Raw genomic sequence first — 24,423 nt, forward strand, 5'->3', positions numbered from 1 at the left:
ACACACACACACACACACACACACACACACACACACACACAAAAAACCGGGGGGTCGGGGGGGGGGAAGAAGATATAACAACTATACTTTTTTTGTAGTTGTTACAACAAACAAACGGAGGGGACATTCTTGGGGGGGAGGGGAGAGAGGGAGGAGGGCGGGAAGTGTCGGTGGTGGGCCATAATAATCATATACATTGTATATTGACAAAATAAAAAATTAAAAAAAAAAAAAAAAAAGAATGTTGAAAGTAACCACTTTTTCCTTTCTCAACAATGATACATTTGCAAAGAGGCATTTATTGGTTTTGTTTGGATTATAGCAGGTTTGATTTCTACTATAGGCTCAATGGAAAAAATAGGAGGGAGGTACAGAAAGGTTGAATCAGAGATAGAGTAGTGACTTGTCTAATATTCTGAACATGATATAAAAAAAATTTTAGTTAATTATTCATTAGCATTTTTGGTTTCAGGCTATCTTTTTTTATTTTAACATTCACATGTACGTATTTATGGGGTACAGTGTGTCATTTCAATACATGCATATACTGCACAATGATTCACTTAGGGTAGATAACATAGTTTTGTACCCATTAGTCTACCACTTCTCCTTCCCCTCACCCCACTCTCCTCCAGCCTCTGGTAACCATTACTCTACTCTGTACTTCTATGAGAACCAATTTTTTTTTTTTTTTTTTTTTTTTTTTTTTTTAAGATTCAACATATGAGTGAGATCGTGAGGTATTTGTCTTTCTCTGTCAGGCTTTCTTTTTAGTCACTCCACCCCCCCCCAACCCCCCGCATCATCTACACACGGAGACCAAGCACAGGGCTTACAAAAAACTGCTCTTAACAATGGCTCTCAACTCCTCCATTCAATAATTTTCAGTTGTGCTCATACTATGTACCCAGTACTATTCTAGACTTGGTAGTACTAAAGGGAATAAGACAGATAAGGGCCCTGCTCACATGAAAGCTTGTATTTTAGTGGGGAGAGAAAATAAACAAACAAACACACATACAGGAAAATATCAAGTCATGATAAATGCTAAACAAAAAATTTAAATGGGGTGATTAATAGAGAGTGGCTAAGTGGCTGTTTTAGAAGAAATGATGGAACGTCTCTAAGACTAGCTATGGCAGGGGTGGGGATGCTTTCCAAGCAGAAAAAAGGACAGTCCAAAAGACTAAATAAAGAAAGGTGAGAGCAAGCAAAAAGTTGAACCAACTAGGAACCACAAGATCTTTCCCCATAAAGTTCATTATTAATAAAAAGTATGTAAAGAATAAAAGAGGACATGTTATTTTGAACACTTTCTTGAATCGGATGGAGTATATTGTGTGAATGTAATATAGGGGTGAAACATTCAGGAAATATTTAGAACTTAGAGACCATATCCATTACTTTCTCCCACCACACACACACATACACAAAATGCTAAAGAGAGAAGAGAACTATGGAGTAGCTAAATAGACTGACAGGCTCAGTGTTTAAGGGATTGAAACAGCCAGGAAAACAAATGGGAAGTGAAAAGGTGAAACCCCACTATGTGTTGGGCACTGTATTACAGTTTTACACACTTTAATCTCATTTATGTCACACATCACCTTGCAGATTAGGTAATATTAAGCACGTTTTACATAGGTGCAATTGAAGCTCAGTGAAGTCAGACATCTATAAAGTACAGATTCAAACCTAGCCCCACCTATTTCCAAAACCATTATACCACCCAAATAAGGATTTTGTCTCTGAAATGGTCTTTCAAACCATATTTTTCCAAGACCTTCATCCTTCCTCTGCTATGGTGAGAAATTTTGAACAGAAGCCAAATTTCAGCTCAGCCCCATTATCCTTTCTGACTCTCAGTTAAGCAATTGTTTCCTATACAGTTAACTTTTCAGAACAGCTTTTGGTGATGGGTCTTAGGGAGCAGGAGGGCTATTAATGATGTATGTGCTTCCTGTGGAGACTGACCAGTTGCAGGAAAAAAGGAGCACTTGGTTGTTTCCAGTGCCAAACAGCAAGCACCTAGAGAAAACGAAATGCCTATCAGGCCTAAAAATTATTTCCAAAATTGTCTAAATTATTGATGTAATTCTTTTTAAGAGATTCCAAACACCAAAAACTAGGACAAAATATGAAGATTCATGATTTTTTTTTATTTTTTGCTGGTTCTTTCCTTTTTTTTTTTTTTAATTTTAATTTTTATTGAATCAAAATTGATTATACATATTTTTGGGTTTCAACATTGAGATATGTTGATCAAATCAATATTACTAGCATATATATTGTTACAAATTGTAATTATTCTTTATGCCCCTTGTCCAATCCCTCCTCATCCCCCTTTTTCTCCCCCTTCCCCCTTCTAATCACCCTAGATTTCTTCTCTCCCTCTGAAAGAATGATGGTTACTCTATTGATTTGCTGCCCAAATGATCTGTCCAATGCTGAGAGGCATGATAGGGTCCCCAATACTATCATAGAGCAGATGTGTCTTCCGTCACTGTGAAATGGGCTCTGTGGAGACAGACTTCATCCTCCTTTCTTTATCTCTGCTGATGACTCTCCTTGTGTCAATTCACTCCAGTGGCTGGCGGACCATCTGCGTGGTGGTTATAGCATCTAGCTGCCTTCACGGCAGCCATGGTTATCATGGTAGCTATGGTGGCCACCCACATGGAGGAGATGATTTTGGCATGCTCCTTGGTGCTGGCAGTGTGCCTGGTTGTGGAGAATGTCTGATCCCCAGTTCCATGGCCTGGGTTGCCAAGTGGGTCCCAAAGCATTGACATGGTGTGCCTGGTTGTGGGAGGGGGTCCGGTCCCCTTCTTCATGCCCCAGGTCAGGCCCTGAGGCACTAGCATGGGGTGCCTGGTTGTGGGAGAGGGGTCCAGTCCCCAGCTCCCCACCCCAAGTCCCCTTGTGAGCCCCAGGGTGCTGGTGCTGGATGCCTGGTTGTGCGAGGGAGTTCCAGTCCCCAGATCCATACCCCGGGTACCCAGGCTGGCCCTAAGGCACTGGTGGGGGGTGCCTGGTTGTGGGAGGAGGGTCCGGTCCCCTTCTCCAAGCCCCGGGTCCCAGCGTGGGCCCCAAGGCACTGGCGTGGTGTGCCTGGTTGTCGGGGAGGGGGAGTCCAGTCACCTTCTCCTTCCCCCCAGGTCCCTGAGTGGGCCCTGAAGTGCTGGCAAAGGGTGCCTGGTTGTGGGAGGGGGGTCCAGTCCCCTTCTCCATGTCCTGGGTCCCGGGGTGGGCCCCAAGGCACTGGCATGGTGTGCCTGGTTGTGGGAGAGAGGTTTGGTCCCCTTCTCCATGCCTCAGGCCCCTGGGAGGCCCCTGATGTGCTGACCTGGCATGCCTGGTTGTGGCAGGGTGGGTCCGGTCTTAGCTCCTTACCCCATGTCCCTGGGTGGGCCCCAAGGTACTGGCATGGTGAGGCTGGTTGTGGGAGGGGGGTCCAGTCCCTTTCTCCATGCCCTGGGTCCCCTGGGAGGCCCTGAAGCATTGGCATGGTGAGCCTGGTTGTGGGAGGTGGGTCTGGTCCCCTTCTCCATGCGCCAGGTCCCTGGGCAGGCCCCGAGGTGCTGGCATAGTGTGCCTGGTTGTGGGAGGGAGGTCCGGTCCCCTTCTCCATGCCTTGGGCCCCCACGTGGGGCCCTGAGGCACTGTCACAGCATGGCTGGTTGTGGGAAAGGGGTCCGGTCCTTGGCTGCTAGCCCTGGGTCCCTGGGTGGGCCCCTAAGTATTGGTGGTATTCCTGTACGTGGGAGTGGGGTCCGGTCCTTGGCTCCAATCCTCGGGTTCCCAGGTGGGGCCCTGAGGTGCTGGCAGTATGAGTAGTTGTGGGCAGAGGTCCTGCCCCTGGCTCCATGCCTCATGTCCCCTGGTGGACCCCAAGGCATTCATGGTGTGCCTGGGCTGTAACTAAGTTTTTGTCCTTTGCTTGCTTCTAAAACAGGTGAACTTCCTGTGGGAACCAGTACTTGAGCTGTGTGGTCGAGCTAAATTGCTTTGCTGCTGTTTCCCTAGGGAAAACATTTTCTGCAGCTCAGGGTTTAATGGTTGACCTTATAGGTACTTTCGGCTCTCCTGATACTCAGTGCATCTGGGTTGTGTAGAAACTCTGATCTGGGCCTGAATCTTTTCATCAAACTGCACCCCATGCAATTCTGCATTTCCGACCAGTCTCCTCTGAGTGGTACTGTGCTGACTAGGGGGTGCATCAGCTGTCTTTGCTGTATCCCAGTGTTCTCCCGGTGGGCCTGTCTCCCCCACCGCCGTGCTCCAAACACTTCCCATGGGACGGGCCATGTGCTGGTCCCCTGTGATGACTCACCTGCCTCTGAGTGGTTCCCCTTTTTCAGCTGTTCTGGCTCCTCACTCCTGCGTAGGTCCACAGGAACCCTGTTAGTGGTTTTGCTGTCCTGGGGGCCACCAAAGTCCTCTTCTCCCCTTCTGCCTCCAAGTAATTCCATCTAAAGGGCACAGCTGCGGCTTCTGCCGGCTCCTGCTCCATGTGCTCCAGCGTTAAAGTGGCTACGGCCCAAAACGTTGAGAGCAGTTTTTTCTTTCTCTCTTCGTGGTTTCTCCCGCCTTCATGAGTTCCATAGGTCTCTCCTCTTCACCTGAGCTCCAGTGGCTCCAGTTTGGCTGACGTTACATTTTTATAGTTGTAAATTGGTTGATTTGTGGGAGAGAGTGATGCTGGGGACCGTCTATTCTGCCATCTTGACCGGAAGTCCCAAAGATTCATGATTTCTGCCCATCCTTTAACGTTAGGAGAGTTTCATTATTTGAGTCTCACACAATAGTTTGAGCTCCAAGTAAAGAAAACCATTAATAAAATGAGAATACTTCAAAAAGTTTATGGAAAGTTTTGTATTATCTTTTAATTATATTTTTTTCATGAACTTTTTGAAGTACCTTGGTACATAGTCCTCAGCACTGTTCATTCTGTTTTCGACCAAATGCCCCTCAATCCTTATGATTCCACACTTTTATTTTTAATTCCACATTTTTAAATCTACCCTGAAATAATATTTATATTTTCCATAACCCCCAATCGTGAATCAACCACAATAGAAGCTCTTCTTGCTGTTATTGCAAGGATATATGCTCCAACCCTTGTGTCCTAAGTGTTTACCTGGCTTTTTTCACAACTGACTCTATGGATTAGAACCTTTTCATGCAACCTGCATGGTATGTGGTCACCAAATCTATGTGAAATCCTTATAATTTTTGTATGATTGATAGCATATTGTTCCTCACTAGTGAGGGGAACCATATCTATTTCCTATTTGCCTTTATAGATGTTAAATTATGTAATCAGTGTATTTCATGATTCGGACTTCAAATGTAGAAATGTGGAGAAAAAGAAAAGGAACCTGGCTGAACATGTCTTTGTCAAACTCTTAGGCCTAGATGTTTTCTACTATCTACCTTGTGTTAGTCCATTTTGTGCTGCCATAACAGAAATATGTGAGACTGGGTAATTTATAAAGAACAGAGGTTTATTTGGCTTACGATTCTGGGACAGCTGCATCTGGCATGGGCCTCAGACTGCTTCTACTCATGGTGGAAAGTGGCAGGGAGCCAGCAGGTACAAGCAGATCACATGGTGAGAGGAAGCAAGAGAGAGAGAGAGGAAGTGCTAGGGTCTTTTAAACAACCAGCTCTCTCAGGAACTAATAGAGTGAGAACTCACTCACTACCCCTCCTCCCCCAGGGAGAGCATTAATCCATCCGTGAGGGATCCACCCCGATGACTCAAACAGCTTCCAGCATTGCCACATTGGGGATCAGATTTCCACATGAGTTTTGGAGGGGATAACACATCCAAACTCTATCATACCTCGCAGGGTTATAAAACTAAAGCTCCCTTTTCTTCAGAGTAACCCAGTTAGTGGGGAGAGATAAAGAGTAAATTAATCAATCAATCAAATGCCATAGCTTTAGGAGGGGAAAATAAGCTCCTTTCTTAAAAGCTTTAGAGCTCCACAGTTTTCCAAAACTGTTGTCCATGCTTGTCTCTTAGATCTTCATTCAACCCCTCATCCATCATGATCTGGTATCCTCTACCCCTTCCTCTGTATTAAATGCATACAACTATCTGTATTTCAAAACTCGCCCCAAAACCTTCCTCTTTCTATTTTCCCATGACATTTCTCTTTAAAATGATGCATGTGAGGGTTTTAAAACTGTAATATTATATCAGTGTTAAGTATTACAGATGCTTCTCTAGTTACGATTAGGTTACCGCTTGTAAATTGAAAATATCATTGTCAAAAGTGCATTTAATATACCTAACTTACTGAACATTATTTTTGAGCCTAACCTACCTTAAACATGCTCAGAACACTTATATCAGCCTACAGTTAGGCAATGTCATCTAACACAAAGCCTATTTAATAATAAAATGTTGAATACCTCATGTAATTTATTGGATACTTTACTGAAAATGAAGGGCAGAATGCTTGTACAGGTACCCAAATTATGGTTTCTACTGAATGTGTATCACTTTCACATCATAGGAAAGGAAAGTAAAAAACTTATGTCAAACCATCATAAATCGGGGACCATTTGTATCACTAAATACAACTCAAGACCTTCTCCAGAAAACTTTGTAGAGTAGCTTTAGCTACCCACTATTTAATTAATTCAACTAATTTTTCACCTCTAATCTATGACGGGTATACATGTGTCTCAGAACCTCAGAGATAAATAAGAGAAATAAAAAGCTATTTCCTCATTTATAGTCTAGTGCTTTCCAGTCTTACTCTCTAAGTCTACACCTTCTCAGTCTGCCATATGCACCATTTTTAATTGCTTCTTGAGTTAATTGTTTTCTTGCTAATCTTAAACTCCCAGGAATTGTGTCCAAATGTTATCATTAGCCAAAAAGTGTGGGCAGTGTCATAAGATGAGTCAAAACCATGGACTTTGGATAAGCTGCTCAGTCTCTGAGGTGTAGTTTTCTCATTTGAAAATGCAAATAATGACCCAGCAATCCCACTTCTGGGTATTTACCCAAAAGATTTGAAGTCAGTTGTCGAAGAGATGTCTGCACTTCTGTGTTTGTTGCAGCACTATTCACAATAGCTAAGTTATGGAATTAACCTAAGTGTCCATGAACAGATGAATGGACAAAGAAAATGCATACATACACAATGGTCTGCTATTTAGCCTTTAAAAAGAAGGAAATTCTGTCATTTGTGATAACATGGGTGGAATTGGAGAACTTTATGCTAAGTGAAATAAGCCGGGCACAGAAAGACAAATACAACATGTTCTCACTTTTATGTGGAATCTAAAACAAATTCATAGAAGCAGAGAGTAAAATAGTGGTTACAGAGGCTGGGAATGGGGAGATGATAGACAAAGGATACAAAGTCTCAGACAAAAAGATTAAGTTTCTTTTGAGATCTGTGTCACAGGGTGGTGAATAGAGTTACTAATAGTGTATTGTACCTTTCAAAATTGCTAAGAGTAAATTTCAAACGTTCTCAGCACAAAAAATAATAAGTACTTGAGGCGATGGATGTGTTAACTAGCTTGATTTAATTATCCCACATTGTCTTCATAAATCGTAACATCACCTTGTACCCCATATGTTTATCCAATTATAAATTGTTAGTTTACAATTTAAAAAAAAAGAAAATGAAAATAATGCTTACTATACAAAGTAGTTGTTTGAAGTAAATGAGATGATAATTTTAGTGCACAAAGGAGATACTCAATAAATGGTTTCTCTGTAGTGTCACTTACTTGCTTTAAAAACCTTCAGTAACACCTCTGTTGCCGTTCAAATTAATGTAAATGTCTCCATCCACTATTGAAGGCCCTCAAGTGAGACCCCAACCTACTTTGTCAACCTTCTCTTATGACTCCCCTACATATTCTGTCACTCAAACCAAAAGTCCTACTCCCTGAATACTCCTTTTTACCGTGAGGGCAAACCAGTAGTAACTGCCTTTTTGAGTGCCCATCATGTTTTAAAGTGTTCAGTGCTTACATATATTTGTTCTCAATACTTAGTTTTAATGTAGTGGCTAAAAATACAGATCCAGAGTCCCACTCCTTGTTTATTTTTATACCATGGCTGCACAGTCTTCTAGCTGTGTGACATCAACAAGTCACTTCATCTCTCTAAGTTTTGTTATCCGCATCTGTAAGTGGAGGTAATAATAGTAACCGTTATAGGACAGTTGTGAGAATTAAAACTAATAATCCATGTAAAGCATTTAACAGATAATAAGCTCTCAATAAATATCAGCTATTTTTATTACTGATGAACTTCTTGTTATTTTCTTATTAAACTCTGAAAGGTATTTTATAAATGGTAAGAAAAGTGAAGTGGCTCTTTCACAGTAACAACTCAGCAAGTAATTGGAAAAGTGGGATTTGAAACCAGAGCTGTCTGGCTCCAAAATCCATACCTTTCCCACTACACTGATGCTTATGCTAGTCTCTCTACCTGAAAAATGTCCTTTCTTACATCTAACTGAAATAATCTTTCTAAGCCCATCTCAGGTGTTACGTCCTTCACCAAACTCTCCTTGACCCCATCTAAATGTGATCTCCCCCTCAAAATCCTCACAGCAGTGTGTCACTCATTCTTAGACAGCATTGTGCTACAGTGATGTGTATACTAAGCTATGAGCTCCTTGACACCAGGGTGGGGGTTGGGCCCCTGTTCCCCTTAAAACAGAGCTCTTTGCACTAAGTAGATACTTCGAATAAACAGTCACTTGAATTGAACAGAGGTCGTTAAGGTCACAAATGGAAAATTCTGACCAGATTCAACCCAGGAATCATCTACTTACTAGCATGTCGATGCCAGTCCCTGGATTAGGCATCGGGTTTAAAGAGATAAGGCAAAATCCCTGCCCTCAGGGAACTTGCAGTTTGGTAAAAGTGCTTTAAAACCAGAAAGTAATTCTTTTTTAATGGAGACATTACAATCAAATGAAGCAAACATTTCAGTAAGCGAATGAATTCTCATTTATTGTTTCTACAGATACAATTGTCTCCTCCAGTTGCTGTACCAGTTTAGACTACATTGTCACCTACCTCTTCAAGCACATAGCAAAAGAGGGCAAGAAGCCACTTCGAAGCAGAGAGGCTACCCAGGCTGGTCAGAGACTATTACATTTTATGCAGCAAAACCCAGATGTCCTGCAGCAGGTAACTAATGGTGGTTGGTCACCACCAGCTTAAGAAACTACCTAGTCCTTGAATTTCACCTTTTTAAAGCAACTGATCTTGCTAAATCTCTTTACCAGTTATTCCCTAGGAATATTTTCCCTGAAAGTGGGATTGTGCACTGGCCTCAGGATTACCCACACTCAGGAAATCCCTATGTCATTTATCTCACCTCAGTGAAGCCAGAATTCGAAACAAGGATAGTTCTTTCAGAGGCTTTAGAAAAATAGGTAACTTGAACTAGAAACAGTCAGTCTCTGATTTCTTTCCTGGAGCATCTGATAATGTCATCTTAAGTTTGCTTTGTAATTACTCTGGTACCATTTTCTTGGCCTTCTTCCTAGTCTGTGCCAAGCAATTAGCTAGGAGCTTTCCATATTTATAATTGGTATTTTTCCTATTTTAAGATGAGAAATCATGGTTTAGGTAGATAGGTAATATTCCCAAGAGCTTTTAACTAATAAGTAATAAAACCACAATTTCTTTATTATCAGATGTATTTTCTAACTGGCTAATACGGGTTAGGTCCAAGTTTAATACTGTTTTTAAAAACTCACTTCTGCAAATCACAGTAACAGCATGCATAAAAAATGAATATACATGCCAGAAATATTTCAAAGAGAATACCATTTTTATAGCAATATTATCACTATGATATTTTCTAATTCCACTAAATTTGGAAAATTATCTCTTCACACTATTTTTAGTTGCTTTCTTTTGCCAAATTATATCCTTAATAGTCTGTGATTTGCAAATGTAAGCACTTCAACAGTATCTTGCTGCATGGTCATTAGCGAGCAAATAAGTTACCTGCAAGCAGCAGAAAATGTCAATGTTAAGTAAAAAGATGATGAAAATAGAATGGGACCACTATGGAAGACATTTCCTTCCTGGCTGTTATTTCTTGCTAATATTTAAATGAAATTATGTAAACTTTATTTGCAGTGCTGTTTCAGTTAACCAGTTATTTTTGGTGGGGGGGGGGATGAGCGACGGAGGGATGTTTGTAATTCAGATTTTATGTAACTAGGCAAAAGGCTGTAGGTCTATAGCTATTTGGTATGACCCTGGAAGTGTTACGATATGTTGGTAGGAAAGGGAAGGGGAGGGTAACTCATATTTATTGAGGATTTATTACATGCAAGGTTCAAGAACCATTAAGACTCATAAGACTTAAAATCTCTTCTTAAAAAGTTTCCTGTCATGTAAGACAAAGAGACAGGTAACTAACTAATGAGTTATTTGATAATTTGATTAATACAGTGATGACAGAGAGTGACAAAGAAAGGGAGGACTATCAGAGCAATCTTCTCCTTTAGATCCCACAACTTTGAAATGTGGATATTATCATCTGCATTGTACAGGTGAATAAATTGAGGCATAGAGAAATCAACTGGAAAGTGATAGAGTTGGGAGTCGAATCAAGGTCTGTTTTTTTTTCCCTTTTTGTCTTTTTTCGTGACCGGCAACGGATCGCAACCCTCAGTGTCGCACCCGTACCGGACCGGGACCGGCAACGGGATCGCGACCCTCGGTGTTGCGCCCGCACCGCGCTCAGCCAGTGAGCGGCCGGTCTGTATGTGGGATCCGAACCCTCGGCGGGAGCGCCGCCACGCTTCCCAAGCGGCGCACTGTAGCAGTGCACCACTGGGCCGGCCCTCAAGGTCTGTTTAGCTCAAAAGTCTAGGTCCTTACTACTCACACCATTGATTCTTAACATCTTAAATTCACCTGGAATGCCTTTTCAAAATATTCATTCTATCAAGATTTGAGTGCACCTTTCCTCCTCCCCACTCCCACCTAAATGCAGTAGTCACTGGCACTGTTGGGAGAGTGTCATAGTCCTCTTGTGTTTTACATGGAGAAGGTTGAGAACCACTGACTTAGAGCATGTAGCTACTGAAGAAAATAAATATCCATGGATTGGCTGGGAATCAAACCCAATCCCCAGCCCACCATAGCAAGGGGACAAGTCCACCACCAGATCATTCCTGTCAGCACTCAGCCATAATCATGTATTGTCCCATACACTTTGGCAGAAACTTTTAAGTTGGTAGAAAATTTTAGCAAAAATTAATAGGCTGTGGTCCTAAACAAAAATACCATCAGATTATTCTGAGCAAGTAACATGGTTGTACAGGAGACAATCAAGTTTGTATTTACTCAGAATTACCACACATGTGTGGTTTAAGTAATTTCTGTGTGTTAATAATACTTGGTAATCCTCCACTTTATAGCATATGACTAAGTAGTGATACATCTTTATTAACAGTGGAATACATTCTATTTATTTGGAATGTAGGCTTTCAGATAGCATTTTAAATATTAATGACTGGTCTCTGGTAGTCAGCATAAATATGATTTGCATTAGCACTAGGTTATATCATCTTGAGTGCCTCTGATGTCAACTATTGGGTATAGTAATATCTGACATCATCTCCTTAGGTCACTCACAACTTTGACCTCTATTGTTATGCACAGTTTCTGTCGTCTCAAAAGCTCTTTTGAATTGATTTGAAATTTTGACTCTTCCCTTTATGAGGCAGTAAAATTGATAATTATTCAGATGGGAACTGAGCGCTGAGTGAAAAATCAATTCCACCCGCTCTCTGCTGCGTATAAAATTACTTCTGAGTCGGCTGGACTGAACGGATGGTCAGAGTAAAAGCAGTAGGCAGGAATAGTGGGAAGAATTAGCTGGACAGAGCTAATAGCCTGAAGGGATGGACTTGGAAAAGAGGGAGTGGGCCAGTTGGGGGTTATTATGAGCAGGGATGGGTCCCATTGATCATCTGTTTACATCAGCTTTCCAAAACCTTATAAATCAGCCCTTGAAGAGCAGCAGACCCAAGATTCAGCCTCTTACCAGCGGGACTTTGTATTAGATTATTCTCATTTTCACACTGAGATGAAAAGTGAGCCATTGATTATTCATTGGTTGCCTATTAAACAATGTTTTTATAGATGATTTGTCTATCACAGAAGGTAATGAACAAGGTTACTGCTTCATAACTTGAGGTTTCAGTTTCCAAGGCATCTGTGTCGGTTAAGTAATGCCTAACCCTATTAAAAGGAATGGGTTACAAATTGCTTAACAGTGCTGAAAAACTAGACCCTAATGACTAATTGTGCTTGGAGTTTAGAGAGGGTTTGTCAGCTCTTTAAACTAAACTGATGTAAATGATACCACTATTTACTAATTTGAACTGTTTTTCCCCCACAACCTGGACATATTTTGCTTGAAGCATAATTGCATGAACAGTGTCAATTCCAAATTGCAAAAGTTATCTCCTCGAGCTTTCATAGTAAATGAAGCATGAACCTACATAAAGCATTTTCCAACATCCTTACAAGCCTTTTCATTTGTATGCAGCAACTTAGGAAAGACATTTTAAGTGCCTCTCACCTGGAAACGTGTTTATTATTTCCTGCTGTGTGGCTTTAGATCTTCAGTGTTTTTAAAAATATTCTCCAAATAAACCATCTTCCATATTTTGCAAACAGATCTAACTTTGCAAGCATTAAAATTTACTCCATTTGATGATTACTGTAATTAAGTAAATCTGTTTCAAGTAAGAATTATTGCCTTACCAGCATTGCTTTGACCTAACAATTGAGAAAAACCCAGTTTACATAAATTGGGGGGGGGTTCCCAAATGTTTTTATGTCATTAGGAGGATAAAGTAAAATTTTTAAGAAAAGATCAACAATAACAGTGATCAGATTACTAATGACTACTGATTAGTAGCAGATTAGACACTGATCTGCTACAGTAATTTGGAAGATAACATTTCTATGTGAAATTTTTTGTTTCATCACTCGTCATGTCGCATCTATAACCCCTTAGATCAGTATTCATTTAGTTATATCACAGAGTGAAAGATGTGCCCAAATTAGGCAAATGAAGGAGTGTGTTTTATAGAATTGGTGGAGCATTTCAGAGATGTAACTAATTCTTTTTGAAATTGTAAGAATAGGACACTGATGGGAATACTTCTCTAAACAGAATTTCAGTTAAAACTAATTGCTCTAGAAAGAGTAGACCTTCCACAGAAGTAGAACAAGAACTGTTTGATGGTCAGTATTACTGATTAAATTATGCAATTACTTATTAACAAGGTATTTTTAACAATTATAGTCTCTAAAATCTAAATATATTGCATGGAAGAACTAGAACAGTTAGGTTTAAATTTATCTCACCCTCATCTATTTATCTGTTTGGCTCAAATCAGCTGTAATAAAAACCCAAAGTTCTAACTATTATTTTCTTTCTCACCCTCTCTCTCCTTTTAAATTTTATTTATTTATTTATTTATTGCTAACACGGTATTTAACTACAGGTTGTGATGAGCTGTCAGGAGCTATAAGAATCATACTTCAGTAGGGACGTAAACTGAAAGAACATTCACCCTTTGCCTCAATCAGTCAGTCACTCAATGAAAATTGCTTTTGTATAGTGCTGTTCATGACATGCATCCCAAAGTCAATTACAGCAAAAGGGAAATCATCTGCCTTTTTTTTTCATTTCTGTGTTTAGACTGAAATGATATTACTCAACATTTTGACATACTATACAAGACATCTTTCATACTTAAGATTCCATTCCATAATACTAAGTAGGAGAAAGTACAGTCACATATTTAGCTGATGTTGAGACTTTGACCTATAGAACCTTAGCAAGACTCTCACAGTAGAAAACATTTAGGCAGATGAAATATAGTCACATCGTTTATACTCTTAAAAAATACTAATTAGCCAGAATTTCTAATGTTAATAAAGACATTTCTAGTGAGTCTTAATAAATGTGCCATCCGTTTAACCCAGGAGCTCCGTCTGATTGATTTGCGACTTTGTTATGAAAAATATGGCAGTAGATTGATATCAAAGACAAGCTGAAAGAACATTCACAATTGGATCAGAGGATAACTTGGATTTAAAGGAAGCCAGATATGTCGTTAGAACTGAAAGTGGAAAATAGAAACTCAAATTTTATGACAGAATTGTTTTCTGCATGTGCTGCTGCAATCTTAGTCTCCTTCACAGCAATCCATGTATATACTATGTATTTGTTTCTAGGGAAAAAAATTAGCAAAATTTAAATCCTTACTATGTGCAGGTACTAGCTTAAGCTCCTTACATATGCGTTATCTGATTGAATCATCACAGTATCTCTGTGAAGGTGTAGTGCTATCATCACCATTTTACAGGTATAGAAAGTAAGGCACAAAAAGATTAAGTAATTTTCCCAAGATCACAAAGTCAGTGAGTGGAAGAACTAAAATTTTAGCCTGTCTGTTTAATTCTCAAGTTCACATGCTTAACCACAAAACTATCTGCTCCTTAGTTTGTTTGGTGGCTTCTAATCTGAACATGTATGTTTTAAGCACTTACAATGAGGCAAGTTGAGCTTTTAATAAGTCCTACTAGGGCCATCCTTAAGGTAGAATGATTTACAGCAGTCATCCTGTACCCCAACTTTGCACTGCAGCCGGGACAAAACAGATGGGTAGTGACCCAAAGAAGCAGCGGGCAAGGGAGAGGGAGGTTTCTTTGCCAGCTGGTGCAGAATAAGCCCTGTGGCTCCCATCACCACTAAGGCACGGTTAACCCGGTTTCCTCTCTCTTATTCTACACCCATGCCCACTTACTAACTCTAAAACCAGACACCGAGGGTATAAAATTTAGTAGGATAGTTTCCTTGAGAAGGTCCGAGTCTAATGGAATAACCGTCACATGATGTTCTTTTGTGACTTTTCTTTAATGCCTTCGGGGTAGCTTGTTGAGGTTTACTTAACCTGATTTCTCTAAAATAGAATCAATATGGCAGCTGTGAAATGAAGGTAGGGAAGCAACATGTGCTTTGCCTCTGTCTGCCATACCCAGCACATCTCTGTGCTTCATCCTGACTCTCACCACTGATTCATCAGTATAGAATGCCATTTTTCACCTCTTTCATTCCTTCTCTTTTCTAAAGGAAATTTTTACTAGTAAACCATTAGCTCTCTCAGTGATCATTCTTAAGGTCTGAATCTGACACCTGGGTTCCTTTGAGCCTCCCTCTTTTTTTTTCTATACATTATACCAGGTATCACAATTAATTAATTAATTAATTAATTAATTAATTAATTAATTGCCTGTGGGCCAAGCCAACAACTTCAGTGAGGTAGACTGGAAAGAAACATAAAGTTGAGTACACAAATCTGTCTAAAGGGGGCATCCTTAACACGGCTCTAGCTAATTGTTGCCTTATAAAAAGGTAAAACCCAGTGTTAACAGATAAATTGAAATTTTTCCCCTGAAGAGAAGCCAGAAATTTAGATTTTTAAATGTTGGCTACTGATTGAAAATTTAAAACAAAACAAGAAATATAAAGGTACTTGGCAGGCCAACACTGTATGTCTGCCTACCAGTTTTCCACCTATTATGCTACCTTAAGGAATTTCAGAACTAAGATCTCCTAATGTATGATCCCTTATATTTCTCATAGCTATCTGATGTAGCACTGCTACAGTGATATTTTTATATCCATCTGATTTTTAAATAATTTTTGAAGCATGCTTTTTTGGTTAGTTGTTTTAAAAGGATGTAGCTATTTTATTTTTACTTATTTTTTAAATTTATTTTGCTTTTACTTTTCCTATACTTAAGTCTCTACTGAAACTTAAAGGGGGTATTTTATCACATTTGGGTTGTGTCTTTGCATGCTGAGGGGATGCAATAAATAGGCAATGAAACTCAGTTAAGGCTTTTCCAAACTTTTTTTATTTTCAAAATAAGCAGGTTTGTTTGAGGCAAAAATAAAGTAAAGTTTGGTCATGTGTATGTGTGTGTACACAATCTAATAACTAAGGATCAAATTGGAATATCTAAGAGAGCCAGGGCTGGACAACCAGGCAATAAAAGCCCAAAAGGGAGTAAACCTCTTAAGAATGAAAAATTTGTGACCACAGCTACCAAAGATCAGTTTAGAAAGTTAATGTTTATAATCTTAAAAATAGAAAAACACTAGTTTTTAAAATTAAAATGGCATTTTATCTGTTATAAAATTATTTGTTAATCCATCTTTAGAAGGATGATTCTAATCCACATCCTTTGTTATTAACTATATCTTTGCCATTTTGATTTAATTTCTGTTAGAAATATTTGTTGAGTGACTTTCAACTGTAACAAAAACAGTATTTTAAAACAGAAAAGCTAGTTAAAATAGAAATTTATTCTTGGTTTATAAATCGTCATATTAATGTTGCAACCATAGGAATACATTTTTACAGAGTGTCTTTTTTTCTCTCAAAGATCTCTTATGTCTTCATACTTGTCCCAGCACCTAGCAGAGCCTGACACCTCATGATGGTCAACAAATGTCTGTAAAACAAACCCCCCCAAAAATTAATTTTCAGAAGTACAGTTTGCAGGCAGTGGTTTTAGATATCAAGTCTAGCATGGTCATAGGCTACTACATAATGGTAATGCTAAGATAAGATTATATTATAATGTACTATAGAATAACCCCAGTGAAATTCCATAAGAAAATTTCATTCTAAATGGTTAGCAGAACTGAGAATCCCCTCCACCACCACTAGGACATGTGTTTCTCTACCTCTAAGCACAGTTTAAGGATGTAATCCATTGATGGCATAACTTGCCTTATTAATTGAAAGGGATGGAATCTACCAGATGTAGCCCAAACCAGCAGAGAGTTGGGTGACTAAGCAACAGCAAAGACACCATATTGAGTGAGCCAGAATCCAGTCTCCAAGTCATTTATTTCAGCCAGTGACAATACATTTAAACTCCTGTGCCTCAGCAGTGATTGATGGTTTAATATCATATATAATTTTTTTAATGAAGAAAATCTATTTAAATATGTTACCATTTGCACTGGTATCCTCCTATGTACATAACTGCATTTAATCATTACAGGGATTGTTTTTATACTTGTGTAATTTGTATCTAAGAAATAACTGTCAAAGTCATCTCATGCTGTTACTGGAAATGGTACAGTGTGCTTCATACTTGAATAGATTCATTCTTCTCTGCCCATAATTAAGAGTGTTGGAGCTTTCACTACCACCACATAGGAATTCCATGTTTACATTTCTGAGAATGAAAAATTACCCACAAAGTGCTTTTTTCAGGTTCCCACTTTCTGGGGCTATGACATTTAAGTACCTTAGTTTTCTACCAGTGTATGATTTGAAGAGTTTGATTTTAAGACTTTTAATATTAAAATACATAATAAAATTTTATTATCTAATTACAAGAGAGTTTAGCCTCTTATTAAAGTTGCTAAATCAGGCCTAGATTAGCATTATAATGGCACAGTTTGACATGTAATACTCAAAAGTCAAGTTCGAGGGAAGGCAGGATTTTTTTGTTGTTTTGAGGGGTTTTCTCCTACCCCACCCCTCACACAAAATAACGAGGATGAAATGCATGTATGGAAACAAACAAGGAGCAATTTGGGACGCTGGAGAAGAAGTGGAGGTGTCAGGCTAGGATGGTACCCTTAGGCAAGGCAGCTGGTATATGTAGCCTTTTGTTTATCTGCTACTGGTTTATGTAGCCTTTAGGCCGGCACCAGAAACAATCACTTCTACAGGGTCAGCTGCTGGTCAGAAGCAAAGTAAGAAAAGATTTTGTGTCCAAATGCGGCAGCCATAATTTCTGTACAGCTGGCACCTGCTACTGGTGCACAGCATGAAGGTGAAAGGTCAAAGAGGCAGTTGTTCAAAACTCAGGAATGGCTTAAAGGGACTTGTAGATTAATCTACTTTATTAACTTCTGTATATTAGATAACTATTGCTGTGAATGACAGTACATCTTTTTGAATAACTCGCATCTCTTTCTCTTTTAAATTAGCTTTTGAGTAATGAATATTAAATAGAAAGCATTTCAGGGTAATTAAATGAAAACTGAATGATGTCATTTTACAATTATATTTGTATATTTATAGAATAGGGGAATTATAATGTTTTCCAAGGAGCCAAAAAAAAAAAAAAGCCAGCTCTTCATAAAGAAGAATTTGGAGTAAACAAGTTACATGTCCATTAGCCTTTGTCTTCAAACTAAAAAATATGATGTAGTTTGTGACTTAGTATGAAGTCATGGGTGCCAGTGGCTTGACTTGGCATTCCCAGGGGCTCCGAATGTTTTCTTTATGAATAAAGTGACTGCAGTCTGTCATTGTTCTTTTATCTTCAGGTTAACACAGTCAGTTTTGCTATTAGGCTGAGAACAAATGTTCTCAGAATAGCAGAGGAGTTGTGAAAAATGAAGAGCAGCCATACCTTTTTCTTCACACTCATGGAAAGCAGAGAACATTTCTGGGAGAAACACAGCTTTTCACAGGTTTATAACAGCCTCTTACCCAGTATGGCAAATGGCAAACAAGACGGTTTTTACCCTCTTCATTAATAGTGATTGGTATAATTGGCTGTCATTGTAAATTGAGAATAAAAGGAATTCATAAGTGTATGCTTTTTAAAAACCTCTGCAAGGAAAATTTCTAACCCATAAATAAAGTACACCAACTCTGAGGAGGTTTTTAACAATCTGTATTCAAAAGGGATGGTTTTGTCTGTTGACTTTTAGTGATTTTTAGTTTTGGGGTGTTTTTTCCTAAAAAATTCTCAGAAAAAGAAAGCACTACAGAGGATATCTGCATTTTTATGCTAATATGGCACAAATAGCAGCATTTATCCGTGTTTCACAAACGAAAGTTATTTGGGATTTACTTTGCACTCACAAGTTTTGACACAAGTGCAGTCTTTCTATTCTGAGTGGTGTTTCTATGACATAAGAAGATGACACCTAAGATCACCTTCTTTTGTCACACTCAAGCTAGCCCAGGACTTATCAGAAGGATCCTAAATTTGTATGGGTACCTTGGCCAGAAAAGATTGTTTCTTATGCTACCACTCCAAAATAGAAGAACTTTAATTCTTCCTTCTTGAAGATTTAGACTTTTCCTTCATCCTGTAACAGAAGCCTTATTACCTGCAGGGATGCTGGGACCTAGAGGTCCACTACAGAAGGACTAAAACAGAGAATTTTAGTGATGAATGATTATGATGAAAAACAAGTAGAAACAGTTATTATGCGCTAGGCTCTGTGCTAAGCACTTTACATATACTCATAGACATACATACAAACATATATATTTCTAAATCTCACAACTCCGTAAGGTAGGTGTTTTTATCTCCATTTTATATCAAAATATTGCAATTGCAGTTCTAAGAAGTTAGATAACTCACCCAATATCACACAGCTAATAAATAGCAGACCCTGTGCTTTTAACCACTATGCTAAATGGCGTAGAAAAAGGATTGGCAAGGATGGGAGAGTGGCAGGAGGAGAAACACACATTCATTCATTTATAAATCCTTGATTGAGCTTAGTACTCCTTTCTCTGAGAACTGTTTAGTCAAGAGATAAATACTTGACCCAAGCTGGCTCAGCTAGAGTCTCTCCCTAGATTTAGAAATTGGCACTTAAAAGATGTTGGTCAGCCTCTAGTCCTCACCTAAATTGAAGATTTGGAAATTCAAGAGTCATGGGGCAGCTATTTCCTGCCATATGCTCAGAGAAGTAGCCAGTCTGTAGAGAGAGAAAAAAGAAGCAGACATGCTGAGAGGGTCTCAAATCAGAGACCAAGCAGTCCCAAAGAGAGAGGCAGACAGACAAAGAAAGATCCTGCCAGCCACCTTGTCCGTGGTCCCAAACTCCTGAGAGACCTGACTGCACTGCCTAGTCTAGGGGTCCTCACGCTACCCCTTTTAGGCCTAAGTTTTATCTGAGGTGGTTTCTGTCCTCATAGCCAAAAGATTCTTGACTCAGACATAGGGAGCTGTGAGGACAAAGTGAATCAATGAATATAGACTCACCTAACACAAAGAAGTTGTAAAACAAATATGTAAAATGACTTTCTTTCACTTTGAAAAACAGTATGCAGGCACCAGTCACTTGGGGAGGTCCTTGAGGAAAAAGTATCCCTGCTATTTATACCTATAAATGTGAAAAGTTATTTCCAGGAGATTCCAAGCACAAGACTTCCTTTCACAAGATGACTTGATTTTGAAGGCCACGACTTCAGCCAGGTTACTGAGGTCTTCTCTAGTCTCATCCATATGTTTTGCCTTTTTTAGAGTTCTTACTGCGATAAGAATTCTCAAAATCACAAGCACTAACTGGATTGGGTGGGGGCATGGTGTGGTGTGAGTTTGACTCTTGGACCCAAACTGACTTTTTTCTCACTTATTTCTTCTGCATTCGCCAGGAAACAGTTTGCAATGGCAAGAATGAAAATAAACCTCATGTCTTAGTTCTTTTTGTGCTGCTAGAACAGAATATCACAGACTGGATAATTTATAATGAACAGAAATTTATTTGGCTCACAGTTCTGGAGGCTGGAAAGTCCAAGATCCAGGGGCCATGTCATCCCATGGTGAACAGTAGAAGGGCAAGAGAGGGTGAGAGAGTGTGCACAAGAGGGGGCCAAATTCATTCTTTTATAAGGAACCCACTCCTGACATAATGGCATTAATCCATTCATGAGGGTGGAGCCCTTATGGCCTAATCTCCTCTTAAAGGTCCCACCTCAACACTGTTGCAAAGGGGATTAAGTTTCCAACACATGCTTTTGCAGGAACACGTTCAAACCACAGCATCTCATAATTTTTCCCATTTGTGTAATGTCTTCATACCTAATGTCTCTTCTAATTCTCACAACAGCCCTAATGGGTAGATAAGACCAACATGAGTATTTTTTAACCTGGGAGTATAGATATATCAACAAATTTAATCCCACATCAACTATATGGAAGAATTATTCAGAGATTCAGAGAGGTGAAATAACTTGTCAACAGTCTCACAGCTAGTAAATAGTGGTGCCTATATTATAACCAAGGCTGCTTGTCTCTAGATCTCATATAGTTTTCACCACTCCAAGGCTTCTCAAGACCTTAACCTACCCTTTCTTCTTGGCATTTCTTCTTACCCCTTCATCCCTGGCCAAGGGAGACAGCAGGGTAAATGGCAGGTTTCTCCTGCCTTCATTTCTCTGAGTGGCATTGTGAATGTTATTATAAGCTCTTTGAGTTTCTTGAAAGAATTCATAGTATAATGTGAGGGTTGGCTTAGCAACAGCATAATTTATTTCCTTTACAATTATTACTGGTTTTTCACATACTTGCAGAATAAATAATGGGATTCCCAAAGTATATTAGTGTGCTGGAGATGTGAATTCAACTTTCATATTCATTTCTATCTTTAACTTTTTGAAAGTTTAACCAGCAGCAGCCACTGATGGAGCTGTGAATTTATATAGTATATTAAGGAAGACTTCTTGTTTGTTTTCAATCTGATCACTATTTGAAGAATAAGGTAGAAAGAGATTCCCTAATCCTCTGGCCTTTCATGAATTAATGCTTTGCAACCCAGAAAAACTCTTGCTTAATAATTCTGTATCCCTTGTCATACTTAGAAGAATGTAATCCGGGTGCTTTCAGACTACTGAAATTCCATCCTTCTTTCAAAGTTTTTTATTGCAATTCTCAGTATTTGTTGAAGATTTTCTATTTTACAACAATCAGAGCAGACAAGTTTTGCAGTCAACAGACCTGGCTTTGAATACCAGTTATGCTCTTCCTTAACCATGTGTCTTTGGAATAGTTATTTCACCTCTTTGAGGATAACAGCACCTCAACCAGGGGAATTCTATAGCTTACTTGAACTGGCCCCCAGGGTCAGATGGCTAAACCACTCCCTCCTATGGTCTCATGCCCAGATTCCTGAAGACTTTAGTTAATACTCACTGTCTTAGATTCTCTCCCTTCCATCCCTGCTTCAGCCTACTCTACAACCTGGAACATTGGTACCATGGAAAAGAAAAATGTTCATGTGTGTACTAAGTTGAGGTCCTTTGAACAAAGAACATTAAATAAACTGCAAGGAAGGACAGCAATGGAAAGTGCAAGGCTTGACAAGAAATCTCTTAGGTCCCAAGGCAGCCCACCAGAAAGAAAACTCTAAGCAAGAGCTCTGTATTAATGACCATATGTAATATGGCATCCCATTTTAGATGGGATAAAGAAATTTCACTCAGGGAACTAAAAGCACCAATTATAGATAAGTATATTCAGGGATGATTTCTTGAAAACCTTAAGATTGGAAGGAAACAACTTGAAGGGTAGACAATACAAGATTAATAAATACTTACGCAACATGAGCTCCTCAAGGCCACAGAGACCACAGTTTATTCAATTCTGTACTAACACTGCTTGACACATAGAAGGAGGTCAATTATTCGTTGATGAGTGAGTGTGAGAAATGGAAGAGGGAGGGAAAAAGAAGGAAGGAAAAGTCCCTAGTACAGTATCTGGTGCATAGTAGGTATTCAGTAAGTATGTGTTATGTGTGTGCACCTAGCATATAAGAAGAGCTGATAATAGAATATTATTGGGCTGGCCGGTTAGCTCAGTTGGTTAGAGCACAGTGTTATAAAACCAAGGTCAAGAGTTCGGATCCCCATACTGGCCAGCTGCCAAAAAAAATAGAACATTATTGACTTGAGATGTATGCAGGTCAAAGAAACCTTGTAGATAACAAGATGAATTCATAGTCCCTCCAGAAGCCTGGCCTGCTTTGTAGCCTGTACTTTAAGGGCAGAATTTCCACCCTAGGCAAATGATGTACTCTTATCCCAGAGAGAGAGTAAGCCCTTCCTCCCCAACCCCATCTTTTTCCTGAGACTCCTGCATTACAGAGAGGCTGGAAACAAATTGACAGAAATCTGAAGGAAAGTAACTCAAGTGATTTAGGAGAGTGGAAGGGCTGGCTTATGGGGCCAGATTAAAGAAGCTAAATATGTATAGCTCGCCTAAGTGACAACTAAATGGGGCATTTGATAAGTCTATAAATACTTGGAAGATGTAAATGCCAAAGAGGAAAGGGAATTACTTAGCATGGCACAATGGAGTATTGGCATAATGGGATAATATTAAGAAAGGGAAAATGAAGGTTGAACATCAATAAAAAGCTTCCTGACAATGAGAACGATTCCTAACAGAGGACACTATTAAGTTATATGCTGTGAGTCAAGGGAAGTAACGTTGGTGCCATTTCTGAATACTGGCAATGGAGCCAGCAAGGCAGAAACTGAGGAGCTGACTGAGACACAGGAGTCAAGCAGGTAACCTTATGTGTCTGTGGCTTCCCAGTCCTAGAACAGGAAATGGGGAGAAATCAGATAGCCCAGACCTCTCAAAGGCTCAAATGCTATGGATAATGGTTATATCAGCAGTTCACTACCACATCACTGCCAGAAAGATTCATTCAATTTTACTGGCACCCCATTTCCTACAGAATAAAAATCCATGTTCTCTAGCACATATTACTAGGCCCTTCACAATATCTGGCCCCTGCCTACCTAATCAGCCTCATCTGCCACAAGCACTCCCCACACATCCTCTCCAGTCCCACAGATGTGCTTGTAATTTCCCAAGTTCTTCACCAAACCTTTGCACCTGGTTGCATTTCTTCCCATTTAACTACCTGTTAAACTTTGCTTATTCTCTATGACAGATTCAAAAGTGCACGGTGGTCTTCCCTGCCTGACCCCCACACCCACTCCCATCCCTAGGCAGGGTAGGTCAGCCTCCTCTCATCTCTCAAAGCCTCCTGTGTAGGCTTTTGTTTGTGGCACTTATTATACTGTACTATTATTGTTTATATACCGTGTAGCTCCTCTCTTACTAGACTGCGAGCTCTTTGAGGGTTAGGACTGTGATTTGTTCATCTGTACATCCCAAGTCTGACATAGAGCCTGGCACAAAGTAGGTAATCAGTAAATGTTTGACTAAATCGAGGAATGAGGTTTTGTTCCCAGTACTTTTAGTCACTATCTTTCCTTGGGCCTCTTGTATAATTATTAGAGGAAAAGAGCTTCCAAATCTTAGTAGCATCTTTGAATTATCTCCCCAGCCTCTTGGCCAGCACTTTTCTGTGCCATTTAGACATCTATAAATAAAACCCCTCAAATCTGAAAGGTAGCATGCCATCCTCTGTGGTTTAAATATAAACTTTAGACTAATCTTTAATGAAAAATGCTTCTGAGGTTCCCCATGAATTGTCCACAAAAATTTGTCTTTTTCCCCGTATGAAAACCTTTGAACATGATAAGTAAAATAATCCTTCACTGGTAGTTATGGAGATTTTTAGGTCCATTT

At 39.5% G+C, this 24,423-nt stretch overlaps 1 protein-coding gene across 2 annotated transcripts in view; it reads left to right on the forward strand.

Annotated features, from left to right (window-relative positions):
• RANBP17 (RAN binding protein 17) overlaps positions 1–24,423 on the forward strand; it is a 116,370-nt gene that overhangs the window by 78,224 nt on the left and 13,723 nt on the right. The window contains exons 11-12 of one of the 2 annotated variants that reach the window (XM_008577561.1): positions 9,014–9,180; positions 10,563–10,624. In XM_008577561.1, coding sequence (XP_008575783.1) covers positions 9,014–9,180; positions 10,563–10,624 — 229 coding nt within the window. The remainder of the gene's footprint in view (positions 1–9,013; positions 9,181–10,562; positions 10,625–24,423) is intronic. The other variant, XM_008577560.1, reaches the window with a different exon arrangement.

Source organism: Galeopterus variegatus, unplaced genomic scaffold (genome assembly GCF_000696425.1).
Source record: "Galeopterus variegatus unplaced genomic scaffold, G_variegatus-3.0.2 Scaffold1540, whole genome shotgun sequence".
NCBI lineage: Eukaryota > Metazoa > Chordata > Mammalia > Dermoptera > Cynocephalidae > Galeopterus > Galeopterus variegatus.